At 35.6% G+C, this 17,953-nt stretch overlaps 1 protein-coding gene across 1 annotated transcript in view; it reads left to right on the top strand.

Annotated features, from left to right (window-relative positions):
- Positions 1-11,608: 11,608 nt before the first annotated feature.
- Positions 11,609-17,953, top strand: part of LOC129665593 (fibronectin type III domain containing protein 3C1-like) — a 57,516-nt gene continuing 51,171 nt past the window's right edge. Inside the window, exons 1-3 of the mRNA XM_055592354.1 lie at positions 11,609-11,686; positions 12,835-12,951; positions 13,293-13,368. Of these exons, the coding sequence (XP_055448329.1) occupies positions 11,609-11,686; positions 12,835-12,951; positions 13,293-13,368 (271 nt within the window). The remainder of the gene's footprint in view (positions 11,687-12,834; positions 12,952-13,292; positions 13,369-17,953) is intronic.

Here is a 17,953-nt window from a genome sequence, read left to right as displayed (position 1 = left end):
AAAGTTCAGATTTTTGAAATGTACAATTTAAGATATTGTATTTTGGTTACACTTTTTGATGTTCAGCATAATTTGATGCTTAATAATAGTTTAAGTACATGAATTAAATAGATTGCCTAAAATTAAAGAATAAACAGCATTTTAAAAATCAGCCTTTTTAATGATAACATCTTGTTCTTCTATAGTAAGAAAGGCTGTGCTCTTCAGTATAAGAAATTCAATTTTAAATAGGAATATATGACAAAATAAAACATATTCAAAGATATCTTACCCAAATAATTTGTACATACTAATTCTTTAAAATTCTTTTACCAGAAAGTATCCTTTCTTTTGTCAAAGGGAACAACATTCACATCCAGCTTCTTGAGTCCAGGAAGGACACACACACAAAATATGACCCCACTGACTGTTGCCAAAGCTAAACATAACTTCTCAATTATGACTGGCATTTGTAGTTTTGACTTCTCTTGGAGGCATTACCTTTAAGTTGTAACATAGGTCAGATGGAAGGGGAGGAGGATCTCCCTTATCAGTGGACTTAGAGAGGGGAATGGGAGGAGATGAGGGAGGGAGGATGAGTCTGGGAGAGAGGGAAGGAGGGGGTTACAGCTGGGATATAAAGTGAATAAACTGTAATTAATATAAAAATAAAAATTTAACTTAAAAAGATGTAACATAAGGATTTCTTCCTGGAGAAAATTTGAAGTTAAAAATGCCATTCTGGATCAGCCCAATGATCAACCATTCCCATAATCCAAACCTGGTAGTGACACCAAAAATGTTTTGTGAAGAATATATCTGATTCTTATCATAAGCCTCAGAACACTAGATTGGCATTTTATACATCCTTGGTTTCCATTAATAACCCAAAATTGATCAATATTTTAAAATTTTATCTAGCTTCTCAGGCATATTTGTATGCTATATTCCCATAGGCATTCTATATTTTAAAAATATATATTCTCATCTACTTGAATGATGTATCAGTTATTAATTTACATTTGTCTTTAAAATCATTATGTCAGCCTTGAGTTTCCTCCAGTCAGTGCACACCTCCATGAATGGGGGATGGAAAGGTACCAAGAAGAAGGATCTTGATTTGGGTATTTCAACGCATGTTGTAAAAATGCTCATTTATCCTACATTTGCTCTCTCTTTTTCTCCTTTATGCTTGAGTTTACATTTTAAAAGTGAAATAGGAAAATAATTTTTTTAAAACAATATAAATCACTTGTCACACCATCCAACAAGAGTCAGCCACTGGTAAAGCCCAATTATAGTAGTGTCCAATCTTTTTTCTGCACATATGCACAGAAAAGTACTAGTCACTGTTGGATGCATGCTAAATATAGTTTGTTTGGGTTTTGTGCTTGTTTGAAAGTTTTTTTATTCATTTTTATATTTGTTTTTGGTTTGGGGGTTGTTTGGGGTTTTGAGAGAGTTATGTATGTGTGATTGTTTTTTGTCACACTAAGCCCTGTGCTCATTGTTCCTTAACCTCTCTTGTAGCTTGAATTATGGATTGCACCACTGTTGTTCTTTATCTTTCTATCCTAAAGTTCTACCTTTTAAAGTCAGTATTTAGGTATGCCTAAAATACTTAAGCACTGAGGTTTGGAATCATTTTTTATTACATCTGAAGTGTTATTTCTCTGCTTATTTCATTGAAAAACAATATATTCTACTCAAGTGTTGTGTCTTTTGGTTAACAACCAATTCCTGAGAAGTTCTCCAATGATATTTAAATTTGTAATCAACATCTTTTGCAAATGTATTCTATGCAGAAATTACTGAACAGGACACTAAGTATTATCTTTAATTTTTTTGTTTTCATCCATATAAAGTAATAATAACATGTTAAATCCCTGATTTTTTTCTTGAGAAAATGTCTCCCTTTGTAGTTAGGGCTGGCCTCAGACATGATTCTTCTGTCTTAACATCCTGAGTGCTGAGATTACAGGAGAGTACCACCAGGTCCAAATTCTACATTTTCAACTTTAAAATTTTCCATTCCCTAAAATGTGATAATTTCAAATTTTTAATTACATGGAATTTTATTTTTATTTTCAAATATTACCTCTTGCACCCATTTTTAGGGAAACATCTCATTGATATTATTTGTAATTTTCAACCTAATTTTGTAAATTTTTTTCACAGAACATGTTTTTTATCAAGCTAACTGGCTAACCCATAATTACTCAAGTATTATAAGTATGTGTTTCTAGAGCTAAGTAATTTTGGAAAACTTTGAAATAATGCTGGTGGTGATGGTGTATGTGTGTGCCTGTGCCTGTGTCTATGTGTCTGTGTCTCTGTATGTGTCTAGTCTGTGTTTGGCTTGATCCTGTGCCATTGATTTTCCACATTCTCCAAGAACTACTGTAGACTCCAATGGAGGCTGTGTTAAACATTTATGTAATTACTGTTACAGAAGCAAATGAATAGTTAATAATAGTCCTCTAATTTTATAAGAGAAAATAATTTAAGATGAAAGGTTTGAAATGTGTCTTCTCTGTTTTCTAATCTTAGAATAGTATTCCTGTGTTTTGTCATTTCTTCTATAGTGTATTGTATATATACATAATATTCAATTATAAACTATGTTTTTCTAGATACATACTTCACATATATATATATATATTCTAACTTAATTAAATATTTGATCTATCATAAGAGGTCTTTAAGTTTGCTAATAAAAATACATAGTTTATAGTTCATTCAAGAACCATTTATCGATCATTTTAAGCATCACTGATCTCTCCCTTTTCTTACTGTTTCTGGAAGTATTGTCATTATTATATGTTTTAATGTTTTACTGTACTTGGTTTAGCATTTTGTAACCCCACTTAACAAATAAGTTTGTGCTTAATATGTGTAGACTCACTAATCTGGAAATTTTGGTGCATTTTCACAAATAATTAATAGCACAAAATAGTAATTAGAATCCCTAGAAATTTAAAATCTTTCTTGAATTTTGAATGCTGGAACTTAAAGGGCAAAATGAATTAAGTTAAAGTATACTGAAAGAGTACTAAGACACTGGAATTCTTTTTTTTTAATGTAAGTTTTTATTATTTGAGGATTTTGTACTTGTATACAATGTATTTTGATCATACCCAACACCTGCTCCACTCTAACTCTCTTGTCTTTTGTTTTATAACACACTGAGTACAAAGCAATACTTCCAGAAAGCACATGGGTGTGGATCAGCAAGTGGCCAATGAGCACAAACCGGCAGAAAACTGGCTCTCCTTCCCCCAGCAACTATCAACTGCCAATAGCTCTTCACCAGGGGTGAGGTCTCGTGAGACCCTCCCCGGTGACTGGCTGCTCTGTCTTCATGAGTGCAAAGGCCATAAGATATGGGAATTCTTAAGGAACTTCTAGATAGAAGTAGAGAGCTAGCTCAGCAATTAAGGGTACTAGCTACACTTGTAGAAGATCTAGGTTCAGTTCCCATCACCCACATGGGGGCTCAAAAGCACCCAATACTCCAGATTCTAGGGGATCTGCTCTACCTCCTGACCTATGTGGGCACCAAGTACACATGCAGTGCATATGCATACACAGAGACAAAACACTCATACAAATAAACTAGAATAAATAAGTCATGCTTTTAATTTAAAAAAAAAACTAGGCGAGCAGGTAGAGAACATTTGTTTGCCATGTGCATTTTCATTAGTAAATTTAATACTTTGTTTTAGACCTCTTACCCTCATTACTTTTTATTAACACATGAGGGTAAGGCATTTTCCCTTCTGAGACCTGCAGATTGAAAAGCAATTTTTAATGGGAACTATGCAAGAGTGAAAAGTCAAAGTTAATCTGCATAGGAGCTAGGTGCTGGAAGCACACGCCTTTAATCACAAGACCCCTGAGGTAGGTGGATCTCTGTGAGCGAAACTAGCCTGTGGATACACAGAGAAACCTTGTCTCAAAAAAAAAAATCTGCACAGTCTTATGTGGGTGAATTAAGCAATAAGTATAAGTAATAAATATAGATATGATATGTTGCGAGGTAAACTGAGTTAGAAGATGAACTGAAAGAAACTGATTTTAAGTCAGTTCTCCATTTTGGCCTCCAGATTATTTGAACAGAGAAAAATGAGAAGTCATGAAATTCTTACACTGTGTTCTCTTTGTCTGAGCTGGGAATGTAGCTCCAAGATAAACCACTTGCTCAGTATGTGCAAGGCCCTGGCTTTGACCCTCAACACTGCAAAGAAGGAGGAGCAAGAAGGGGGGTGGAGCAAGTAAGGAGGAGGAGGCAGCCAAGGAAGAAAACAACGGAATGTCCTTCCTTAAAAGACTTTAAACTCCTCTAGTTCCACACACTATCAGGCTTATGTCAATCACATGTTAGACGCTTAGTACATAATAACAATAGAATAAAATGCCTACTTCATAAGCTACTGTAATGATTAGAAGGATTTATGTTTGAATAATGCTTAGAATGGTGCTTAGCATATATTGAAGGAACAATGTATTCTCTGTTATTATTGCAATTTCAACTCTTTTTAATGCTAGTTTTCATGTATGTGTGAATATATGAATGTGTGTGTGTCTGTTTGTGTGTGTATGGTGTGTGTGTGTGTGTGTGTGTGTGTGTGTGTGTGCGTGTATAGGTATGTGTGCATAAGTGTATATAAGTGTACTCACACACAATAAAGTACATGTGGAGACCAGAGGTCACTGTGTCTTGCTCAATATCTCTCCACCTTAGTTCTTTGAGATGGGTTCCATAATTACACCTGCAGCTTGCTGATTAATAGACTGGTTAGCTTGCAAGCCCCAGGGATCCACCTGCCCATCCTCAAAGTGCTGGGATCCTATGCATGCACTAGTGCAGCTGGCTCTTCACTGGGTACTGGGACTCTGACCTCAGAGCCTCATGCTTGGGCTACAGGCACTTTACCCACGGAGCTATCTCTCCAACCCTTTATTGTTTGTTTTCTTTTTTCAGATGTCTTTTCCTCCATTGTATGTCTTTTTATTTTGCAATAGTACTATAGACAAAGAAATGCCAGAGAAAACTTCATCTACAAGGTAGCATTGCAGAACTTAATACCACCATAGGTGACTGTCAAAGTATTTCTTACATCTTCACAGTGATAATTACCTGAGATTTGAAGTCATAATTTCCCACTATCACTCTAACTTCAGTTCTCCATAATCTCTTCAATGACATCTCCAACTCTCATGAACTCTGAGATGACATCATAAGGACAAAGCCCTTCACAGGAGCTTAAACCAGTGAGTACAGAGCACAGGATTCCTTAAAATTTGTTTGTTTTACTTAATTAAACTTCTTGAAATACTCTGAAAAGTCCATTTGGGGCAAAAAAAAAAAAAAAGCACATGTCCTCGTGAGTTAATAATGTATATAGCAGGATGAAAATAATTAATAACATTGTATTATATTACTTATCTCAAAATAGAAGGAATGTGAGTGTACTCATCATGAAGAAATGATAAAGGTTTAAAACAATGGACATGTTGGTTCCTATGACTTGATTTACTACATGAATCAAAGCATCCCATTCTACCTCATAAATATGTATAAATATAGTATGTCAGTCAAAATGTAATGTACTTTTTAATAAGGATATTTAATGAGTACTGTCTAGTAAACATTGCCTTACAGTGAGCATGGACTTTAAGCTCCCCTTCAGAGTTAAACTTGTCTTGAAACAGGGACTAGGGTTGACTTAAAAGGAGCCTGGAGGTAAGATCTTACTATGTCATCTGGTTAATTGACCACTTTAGGCCCCCTAGAGTGCTAGAAATATTAGCCAGAAGAGCTAGAAATATTAGTAATTGCATCATTCCTGAGGTTGTCATCTTCAGGGTACATTTCCTGGTCGAGCTGTTGTATTAATAAGAAAATGTAGGTGGAATGAGCTTTCAATAGATAACGTTACAGAAATGTACTCTTTTAAATTTAAATAAATTAGATATCTCTGATATTATCCACTTAAAATAGCAAATACCTTTTTTGCAGAAATAGTTTTATCTCTAAACTGGAAATTTTTCCTTTTTAATTTGAAGCTTGAACATTTGTTCATGTTATGCACAGGGAAAGCCAGTGATCCTCAAGATAATAATTAATTTATATAGTAAACTATTGGTTTAGCAAGCGCTCTTGTCTTTGGAAATAGAGCATTTGATTTTTTGAACACTTTGTAACTAGAACTATTTTGCCGTGATTGACTGCTAGAGTAGGGCATTTGCAGGTAAAACCTCCTTTTAAAAGCCTTTATTGAGCATTTCTGAAGTGCCTGCTAAGTACTCAGCAGCGTCGAATGCAAACAGAACAGAACTAGCTTCATTAGGAGCAAAGCCAGAATTTGGCCCCAGGTCTTTTGACCATCAGACTTTTCTATAAAACAATGCATCCTACCTTCTCTAACATAAAGCAAAAAATATTAAAATGTTAACATCACCTGTTCTCCTTCACTAAGACTGAATAAGCCCTTTATCAGTTATCTGCATAATTAATGCGGATATCAAAAAAATACAAATTGTGATTTATATAAAGTTAAAAGTTAAATCATTTCCAATGATAGCAAGCAGTGTTTACAAGGACCAATTCCTAATCAGGTTACATGTATGGTACTTTTTTTTTCTGCTTTTCAATAAAAGTTGAAAATAATGTCTAAGGTTCATGTATTCTCTTTGAAATGGCTCACACGTGGACTAGTAGAACACATACATAGGTAACTTCGCAAGCATTCTAGTTGTTGGAGCAGACACAGCGACAGATATCAAAGCTGCCTATTTGAAATATCCTTATTTTCTTACAATATAATAACCGTGGATATTTCTGTCGAATCATTCACTTAATTGAACTATAAAAAATTCCCAGAGCAGAATGATTTCTTGCAATCCTTCCTTTTGCTACGTTGGATGTTTATGATAAATGTGCCCAGTCACATAGCTTAGCTTCAATGTTTATGTAATGAGGTTTTTTTTCATTAAATTTTTATTTTTTTACATTAATTACATTTTATTTGCTTTGTATCCGAGCTGTAGCCCCCTTCCTCCCTCATTTCCTCCCATGCCCCTTTCCAAGTCCACTGATAGGGGAGGTCTTCCTCCCCTTCCATCTGACCCTAGCTTATCAGGTCTCAGGAGGACTGGCTGCAATGTCCTCTTCTGTGGCCTGGTAAGGCTGCTCCCCCTCTCAGGGGGAGGTGATCAAAGGGCCAGCCACTGAGTTCATGTCAGAGACAGTCCCTGTTCCAATTACTAGGAAACCCTATAGTGAGTTTTTTTTAATGCTTTATTGCTGACTGAGATAGGGCACCAGTACTTTTTAGTAACAGTTTCTGAACTTCTGAGATTGAAAAAGCATGAATCTAGAACCACCTTGAAATTAAAAGTATAAAAACATCTAAGAAGCCTAAATGTGTCTGTTGTAATATTTTCTGATCAATTTCTAAAGCTTTTTCTGCTTCTGAAAAGCACGTTGTTTCTCCAGGTTTTGTAATTCCTTATTTTGGCCACAGTTAATAAATTTTGTTCATATGAAGCAAATTTAATGAAATGAATTTCAAGGGACCTGTAGTTGCACAAATGCCACTCACAGTTTTTGTACTTTTTCTGACACAGCATTTTTCTTCTTTAGAATTGTTTCATGTTAACACATTACATTCATAGGCCAATTACAGTACAAATTAGTAGCAGAGTAATAGTGAATTTGTGAGGAAAATGGAACAGCAAAATGGAAGCATCTGTGGGATTTTTTTTCCCAAGAGATTTCAAGAGCCTAAAAAAATCAAAACTATTAAAGCTTCATTCAGAAAGGTACTTCACCTTACAGAGCAGTTAACTGACCTACTTAATGAGGTGGAAATTAGTTTAGTTTGGGAGAGAGGTATTTAATGAAGCAACCCTTGAAATTCTCTACACTAGAAGAAAAAAATCCTTTGCAACCAAGCCTTTGTCAAATTGTCCTCTATTGTGTACTTACTTATCTTACTTGTACCTAAATGGATGAAAGTTGTATTTAAAGCAATTGTTAGACCAACCACATTGTAGATAGGAAAAGTGTATACCTTTAGTCCACTTTTTTTCTATAATAATAATGATATAACTGAAAGTTCAGTTCTAGAGATTTTACACTTTGAAAATATTTTCTTGTGTATGCAAAAAGGATAAGTGTGTCTTCATTGAAATAATTGTGATAGTATGTTTAAAGTTTGGTGGTGGTTATATAAAGTCATAGTATGTTACAAATTTTATGACCATTATTTTGTGCATGTGCGAATATTTTGCCTATTTGTACACCATTTGCAGGCCTGGTGCCAATGCAAGGCAGAAATGGGCACTGGATCACTTGGAACTAGAGTTACAGAAGGTTGTAAACGCTATAAACCATCACGGATGTTGAGAATCAAACCTGTGTCCTCTAGAAAAACAGCCAGTGTTCTTAATCTCTGAGCTATCTCTCCAGCTCAAAAATAGTTATACAGTCTTTAAGAAATTGAAGATCTAAAGATGATTTTAACAGTTAGTTGTTTAATAAAATTAATGATCAAGTTATAAGAAGAAAACATAAGTCGCTACCCATACTCTAAAAAGGAATTCAATTCCTTACATAATAGAGATAACTTAACCTATAAGGCTTAACAATTTAAAAGTCCAGAAGGGAACTGAATACAATATAATGTTTGGTTATGGGGAAAGAATTTTAAGATGACCCTGTTTTAGAAAATCTGATACCAATTGTAGTTTCAGAACAAGTAAAACTTCTTTGTCAGTTTTACTGAAGAGTAGTTCTCTCCCTCAACCTGTCCACTGTGAATCTGTATATGGATGTCATCCACAAGCCAACAGATTTTAGCAGTGACACAGGAAATTATATCAATTTAAGATTACTCATGTACAAACGATTGGAAGTTCTGATAAAACTTAGCACATTATAGAGTGAGAAAGAGGAGACGGAGAGAAAGACAGGGAGAAAAGGAGAGGGGAGAGAGGACAAAAGGAGATTTAAGGAAAGAGAGAAGACACAGAAAGAGGAAAGATGGGAAGAAAAAAAGAGAAGGAAAGAGAGAAGAGGAAGAAAAAAGAAAGGAGAGGGAGGAGAGGAAGAGAAAAAGGAGGTGGAAAGAGAAAAGTTGAAGAAGTAAAAGAGAGAGATTCTGATTTAAAATGGTATTTTAAGTTGATCGATCCAGCCATCAGAATAGACCACAAAGCAATGACTTTTGCCCTAAATTAAGCCAATATCTCAATTACAAACGAGATATTTAAAATAACGTAAATTGCTTGGCACTCTTGAGGAGACATTTTAAAGCTCTTACAGAGACAACTAGTCACTATCTCTCAAACATAAAAGTATGTGTTTTTCCCTGCTAGATACAATCTAGATTTCTTCATGACTCCAAAACAGTTTTCTTTTCAAGATAATTATCTTTAATTTGGGGAAAAATATTCAATAATTAGGAATATCCTAGGACCACTTTAAAAGCTTGGAAAGGAAAGGAAATTATGACTTATGAGTGTTCTTTTGCTAAAGGTCTGTGGAATTGTCACAGGACCCTCATTTCCAGACTTGCCTCCTTCCAGAAAGGTTCACTCTTGAGCATCTTCTCTATCCTGAAAGTAACTACATTTTCCTTCCTGTTTTTCTTCTAAGTGTTGATTTTCTTGTTCATTGTCATCTATAGATGAAGTGTTTCAATCAAAAAAAAAAAAAAGAAATACAAGTTTAAATGTTTGAGTTTGAAGATTGACATTAGATTTGAGAAGTATGGTTTAGAGTACAAGACAGCTAAGGCAATTTTCTGTATTTCTAACATAATGTGAACTACTTAGTTCTTACAGCTATCTTTATAATATAAAACCTTATTTATTTTTTACATAACAGCTTCATTCGTTTTTTATTTTTATTTTTATTAATTACAGTTCATTCACTTTGTACCCCCCCGTACCTCCTCCCCTCCTCCCCTTCCAATCCTACCCTCCTTCTTACCCACCCATGTCCCTCTCCCGTTCACTGATAAGGGAGGTCCTCCTCCCCTTCCCTCTGATCTTAGCCTATTAGGTCTCATCAGGAGTGGCTGCATTGTCCTCTTCTGTGGCCTGGTAAGGCTGCTCCCCCCTCAGGGGGAGGTGATCAAAGAGCAGGCCAATCAGATTATGTCAGAGACAGTCCCTGTCCCCATTACTATGGGACCCACTTGGACACTGAACTGCCATGGGTTACCTCCATGCAGGGGTTCCAGGCCATCTTTATGAGTGGTCCTTGGCTGGAGTATCAGTTTCAGAAAAGACCCCTGTGCCCAGACTTTTTGGATCTGCTGCTGTCTTTGTGGAGCTCCTGTCCTCTCCAGGTCTTACTATCACCTACTTCTTTCACAAGATTCCCTGTACTCTGCACAAAGTTTGGCGATGAGTCTCAGCATCTACCTCAATACTCTGGAGGGTAGAGCCTTTCACAGGCCTTCTGTGGTAGGCTCCCGTCCTGTTTCCTGTTTTCTCCCTCCTCCGATGTCCATCCTCTTTGCCTTTCTGAATGGGGATTAAGCATCTTAGCCAGAGTCCTCCTTCCTGATTAGTTTCTTTCAGTGTACAGATTTTAGTATGTTTATCCTATGTTATATTTCTAATATCCACTTATGAGTGAGTATATACCCTGTGTGTCTTTCTGCTCCTGGGATACCTCACTCAGGATGATCTTTTCCAGTTACCACCATTTACCTGCAAATTTCATGATTTCCTTGTTTTTTTTATCACTGAGTAATATTCCATTGTGTAGATGCACCACAATTTCTGTATGCATTCCTCAACTGTGGGGCATCTGGGCTGTTTCCATGTTCTGGCTATTACAAATAAGGCTGCTACAAACATGGTCAAGCAGATGTCCTTGCTGTATACTTGAGCACATTTTGGATATATACCTAGGAGTGGTATAGCTGAACCTTGAGGAAGCGCTATTTCTAATAGTGCTTGTCTGAGAAAGCACCAGATTGATTTCCAAAGTGGTTGTACCAGTTTACATTCCCACCAGCAGTGGAGAAGGGTTCCCCTTTCTCCACATCCTCTCCAGCATGTGTTGTCACTTGAGTTTTTCATCTTAGCCATTCTGATGGGTGTAAGGTGAAATCTCAGGGTCTTTTGATTTGCATTTCCCTGATGACTAAGGACGCTGAACATTTCTTTAAGTGTTTCTCTGTCATTCGATATTCCTCTATTGAGAATTTAAAATCTTATTCATAATTCATGTCATAAATTAGAAATCAGTTGTTTGAATTAGATGTAAATGGATCAAATAGTCAATAACTTGTTTAATTAGACCCTTATTCATGTTGTTTAATGAGCTATCTTTGTCTTCACATGAACGAAGAGAAAACAATCAAGCAGAAACCGTCAATTCCATGCTTGGTTCTGTCCTATATGTTGCTTTAAATGATGTCTTAACATAATTCCACTTATGTCAAACATTCCTAAAAAGAAAAATTAAGATGTATTTTCTCAGAAGTACCTTTTCATGTTTTGTCATTTAAAAACATGGTTCTGACTACATTTAATTAATCTGTAAGTTTCTGTTTATTTGTTTTAGAAATATTACTTAATGTGAAAGTCAGTCCTTTTAGAGTCAATGGAACATCAACTTCTACCCATTCTTTCTGAAATCCCTCCAACAGTGCCAATTATCAATGGAGATCCCATGTACCCTGTAAGATAAATTTTGCTTCTTTTTATTTTCACTGTAACTGGTTAAAATATTATGAAATCTAGCATTGATTTTTATGATCACTTATTTAGAAAGTTTTTTTTCTTGTCTTTCTAGCATTGATTAGTTTCTTCGCAGGCCTTTCAGTGGACTTGGAGTGGGGCATGAGAGGAGATGATAGAGGGAGGGTGAGGTTGGAAGGGAATGAGGGAGGGGGCTACAGCTGGGATACAAAGGGAATAATTGTAATTAATATAAACAGAAAAATTAAAATTAAAAAAGGAAAATAACTTAAGACATCCAACACTAACTTATCCTACATAAAATTTCCCTTCGAATTGATTTAGCTGCTTTTTATACTCCTTTGCCTAGTTGTATGATATAGGCCCAGTCCTATATCATCATAAAGTTTCTACTACCTACAGTTTCATATCAAAACATTCTGTACCTACACTGACAGTCTTTTTTGAAATTGTGGGTTTAATGAAGACTAACATTCATCATAACTCCATGCTCATTCAGTTGTAAGTTCAGTTATCTAATATTTGAAAGTATTGTGTTTGAATAGCAATGATTTATATGAATAAGTTTGGTTTCTAGAAAGAAAGTGTTCTTCAGCATTTGCTCCTTTAATAGACTCCAGAAAAGGCCTAACGTAACATATAATGTAAAGAGATGACCAACTTTTTCTTCTTGAATTTAAAAATAAGCAAAGATGGTACTTTAGCATAATAACATGGACAGAAATGATTGAGATTGTATGCATGAAATGTCAAAATGACTAGTTTATTATTAGTGTATGATAATTTTTTGAGATAATTTTACTTTTCATATACAGTAAAATGTTTCATAAATTAATGAAAGGAGTATGTAAAATGTGAACCTACAAACAATAAAATTTAATAAAAACCAGGCATGGTCTTTAATCCCAGCACATAAGAGACAGAGGCAAAAAGATCTCTGTGAATTCAAGCCTAGTCTGGTCTACAGTGAGGCCAGCCTAGCCAGAGTACATAGTGAGACCCTAACTGAAAAGAAAAAGCAAAAATAAACTTACTATAATTATGTAGAGTCCTAATGTCTTATTTTTATGATAATAACAAGTTTATCCTAAAAGTGAAAAAATTGTAATCAAAATTACATTATTTTAGATGGAGAATTATCTTCTGGACCCCAATGCCATGGCAGCGTATTCTAATTATCCACAGATCATGACTCAGCCCAAGATGTATAACACCTGGCCTTCTTGTCCCCAGTACTGGCCTCAAGTATGTGTGAATTTCACCTTCAGATAAATTGTCTTTGCTGGGGTTTTATTTGTTTGTAGAGGTTTTGTTCTGGGGCTGGATGTAGAGGACAATGCTGTCTTTCCACCTCAATGCATCTATTTTTATGACCTTATTAAGATTTACTTGGGAGGGGGAATGAGCTGTTCTTACTAAGAGGTATTGAATTTCTCCTAAGTGTCCATTGACCCGATTACACTCTACTCCTTGAGCATTTTTAAAACCCCATAATTAGGGTAGCTGAATATTATTCAAAAGGGTAATAATGACTTTTTTCCATAGATTTACAAAAATATATGCCATTACATCTTATCTATTTCTAGATCGTATTTGTTCAAGTTAACCCCGGAGAGATCCTTACCATAAAGGCTGATGACGGATCCATTCAGAACATTCAAGGTTTGTCAAATTAGAATTAAATATGTTTTGTTTTACAGTCAGATCAAGTGAACCCAAATATTGGTGTAAAATTGCTAATAATTCAGTAATTTTCTTACTACTTAGGAGACGGAATACTCTTAAAACATTCCTCATTAGTAGCTTAACATCAACAGAAGACCCAGAGCTAATCTTGCTAATTTTTCTAGGAATCTTCAAAATGAACTTTTAAAACATGAAAGTCAGTTGAAGAATTGTATTTGAAAAAGACCAGACATTACAGCCATTGATTTTTACTTATACTTTTACTTCTGACTTCAGTGTGGGAATTTAATCACTTACCTTTCAATATGACCTGTGCTAAAGCTTTTAATTTAACAGTAAATTATTTGAATTAATATACTACAGGTTAATACAGAGGACTATATTTTATGTCCATTGGGATGTTTGGCATAGTTGTCAGACTGGAGAATACCAAAAGTTAATGAAAATAACTGTATATACATTTATTATTTGCACCAAATTATAAGGCCACAAAATGGCAAGTTGACATGTCAGGATATGCAGGCTAGTTTTTATACAGTTCTATATTTGCAAATATACATATATTTACAAATTTAAATGATATATGAATTATAGTGAATTATATATTCTTATCAAAGTTAAATTCAGGTTCATTGAATATACAGCTCAGTATAACTGATGAACAAAATAAAACATAAATTATTCAAAGGCAAATGTCATTAGATATTCTCCTCTTAATGGCATTTTCTCCTCTTTTAAAAAGATGCAAACATTTTTTTTTACTTCATGTATGTACATAACATATTATGATCATATCTTCATTGCTCTCTTTTGCTCTCCTCTCACCAATGATGTCCTTCCTTTTTCCTCTTCTACTTTCATGGGTGTACTTGCTTGCTTTTGGTGTCTCATTGAGTTTAGTTAGCATTACTTTCATGAGCATGAGCAAAGGGTTTTTAATAGAAGTATGGGCATCTTAGGAATGGCTATACTACTAAAGAAAATGTCTACCCCTTATAACCACCATTAACTGCCAATAGTTCTTCAGGGAGGTGTGAGGTCTTGTGAACTCTTCCCCTCTAACAACAGTTAACTGCCTGTAAATCTTCAAAGACTATATCTACATTCTAATTTTCTAAACATGCTGATAAATGGTAACCTGTCTTGTTAACCACCAATCTTTACAATCTATAGCAACAAAACTAGATATATTTTATATAAATATGTATCATATACAATGAGTGTTTAATTGATCAATTTTAGAGTGTTCTACAGATGGTTCCTTCAGACAGCTCATGTATTCACATTTCCAACAAGTATTTCTTTAATGACTAGCATGTACCATCATTGCACTATATGCATAGTAATAATAATGTTCAAGAAAGAGGACACACATATAAAGTTTGTATAAGTATTTTATATAAGTATTTAAATTATACAACCATATTTTGTTACGTATATATACAAAAATGATCTCAATTTCAGTTCAACAATAGAGTGTATTGCTTTATTTTCAGTCTTATTACTAACTCTTTTAAATTAAGATGTTTTGTTTTACGCAAATTTTTATATTCTAAAGTGGTTTTGATCTGCTGCTGTGCCAGGAATGACAGTAACAAGCCAGAAGTCCAGTAAATGTCCAGACCAGGCAAGAACAGATGCAGAAAAGATTGATTAAATCTTCAGAAATAGAAACACAGTGAGCAATTTGTAACAGAGAAAATCAACCCCTAGAAGGGAATAGGGTTCTTTTATACAGGTAAGGAAAGTTATTTAGTGCGGCTTCATGTGCCATTTGTATCGATCTGTATTTGCATACATGAGTAAGCCCCTCCCTAGCTTGTTAAGTAGTAAATTGCACAGTACCACTTGTTGTGGGTTTGCTCATTTGGGATAAGGCACCATGGATCTTGAACACTTTTTAGACTTTAAAACACGGTGTAGTCGTATACCTTTAATCCCAGCACTCAGGAGGCAGAAGTAGAGCCTAGGAGTATCTACCAGGATCTACAAGGCTAGACTTGTCCACATAGAGAGTTCCAGGACAGCCAGGGTTACATAGAGAGACTCTGTCTCCAAAAAAGATTTATTGGGCTTTAAATGTTTACATGAGGCTTCACAAGGCACTTTGGTTGGATTCCAAGTAGTGAGAGGCTAATGGTTAAAATAGGGGTATTGCTTTTATTTTTAGCCTTTTATCTTTAAATTTGCTCACTGACAGACCAGCAGAGTCATGTCATTGAGAAGGGGCAAGTATCATGTCCAGAGCTCAGAAGGGTTGTCAAAGGGGATTTATTAATGTTGCTGATATATCATACTGTTTGAAGACTGTGGGCAAAACATAGAAACCTTAAGAAGCACTTTGGAGGAGAAGGGGGAATGACAATTTCAAGTGGTTGAAGGCCTAACTAACATCAAGTTGGAGACTGCGAAGTCCTTGATGGAGGAAGACAGGCACTGATGTCAGTGGTAATAGGAATGAGAATGGGAATGGCCCTGCAACAGTATCTTGGGAAGTTAATGACCTTCATTCTGGAAAATACCAATTATACTAGACGGTTAAGCAAGAAAAGATGAGGGAGGTGGCATTATGTCTGTGAGTGAGCCCAGGAGAGAAAAGCAAGTCAGCCCCTTGTGTCCTTCCATAGGAGCCATCCATCAGAGGCTCTCTCCCTTTAATTACATGCCTGTTCTTTTAGTCTTATAACTACATCCTATACTATCCCTACTTAATTATCACATACATAACATTTCTGTTCCAGAACCAGGCAGGTAATTCTTGAAGTACTGTAAAAAAAAATAAAATAAAATCCTACCAGTTTAACTTTCCAAATGAAGCCTTTAGAAAATTAAATTGGTCCTGAAGGGATTTTAGGGCTACTGAGATGTGTTCTACTCCTCTAGATTATTTTGGCCAGCAAGTATGATAAGCATAAGGAGCCAATGTAAGTTCTCTTATTCTGGTACCTATGCCTGCCATCATGGCTCATCCCACTAGGAAGAGTATCAGCTGAAAAGCTCTTCTAGGTCAAGAGATCCTGAAAGATGGTACTGGGAGGAGCTAGATGAAAAGAGCAACTTGTATATCAGGAGCAGTAAAGGCATTGGTACGGGTATCAGATGAATTAGTCAGAAGACAACAAGAGAGCTTAGTTCTACATAGGAAGGAGGCTGCTGAGGAAATAAGGTGCATGCTGATAACTAGATAGAAAAGTAAGTGTAAAAGGAGTAAGTTGAGGCATAAAAGGAATTGTGGCAAGCCAAGACTATTCCGGATAAGAACTGAAGCTGAGTAATTTTATGTCAAAGTAATGAGAATGTTTGCTATATTTTTTTAATACTGATAGAACTTGGGTAGATCAATTTGGGCCAACTATCGGTCATCGGAGAGAGTGGAAACATGAACGGCTTCCTGAGAAGAGTCAGAATCTTGTCAAAGAGACAGAATGGGATGACCTAAGTGGCTAACTTGATGGAATGGATAGTTTTTATTTTGAGTTTTGTCTGAAGTGATTGAGAACGCATGCCTGCGAGAGCTGTACATTTTCTTGGATTTGGGAGTATGTTGTTTTGTCTTTTTGTCCTGTCTAACAGGAGAGTGAAGTCACGTGATGAAAGGATGCTTACAGGAATAGACTTTTTCCTGTAGCCATAACAAAGATGGAAATCTGGCTTAAGAGGCAATCTGATGGAAAAAGGATGTGAGGAAGGTACATTTGTGTTCACATCCAGTCATAAGAGTGTTGAAAGGTGTCCCGCAAGATACAGATTTAATTAGAAATGGAGGAGGGAGATGATCAGTTGTGTTCATGTAAATGGAGTGACTGGGTAAGAATTGATAATCTAGTTAGGAGTTATGGTCAGGCAAAGCCAGAAATCCTTTGCAACAGTTGAGTTGTATTACTAGAGGAGATCATGAACCTTTTGGAAAAGGTGATAAGGAAAAATGACTGTGGGGTCTGGGAATAGGAATGGGTAATAAAAGTAACAGTGGTTAAAAGTGCCACCATATGATGATTTTAGGGGGGCAAGTAAGTATATGGTTGTGAAGATTAGAAGAAACCCTCTGCTCCTTATAGGAGTACAGTGAGGAGTGCACAATGAGGAATGAGTCAACGTGATAACTTCAGTCCAAGAATACTTGAAGAAATTTCCATAAGGACCACAAGATGGCTCTGCAGGAAAAATTTCTTGCCATGCAAACCTGTAAACCTGACTTTAATTTTCTGTAAGCACAAACAAGGAGAGAACTGACTCTTGAAATTGTTCTCCGACCTCCACCCATGCATGCCTGCACTCATATACACATGTATCATTCACACACATAAAACACATACATACCTACATACATACATACATACATACATACATACATACATACATACATACATACATACATAGAAATCGCTAAAGGAAAAAAAGTCTTGTATGAGTTTTCTAAACTGAGTTGAGTCTTGGCAAAAGAACATCAAGGGAATATGAGGAAAGAGCATGTAAGATTATATCACAGAACACAGAACAGTGAGAGAAAGAGAACTAGCTACTCATTGGGATCTAGGAAGCTTTACAGGTCTGCTTCCCA

Source organism: Psammomys obesus, unplaced genomic scaffold (genome assembly GCF_907164565.1).
Source record: "Psammomys obesus unplaced genomic scaffold, mPsaObe1.curated_primary_1811, whole genome shotgun sequence".
In the NCBI taxonomy this organism is placed as follows: Eukaryota; Metazoa; Chordata; class Mammalia; order Rodentia; family Muridae; genus Psammomys; species Psammomys obesus.
The sequence above is the reverse complement of the archived record's forward strand: the minus strand, read 5'-3'. Positions and strand labels throughout refer to the sequence as shown.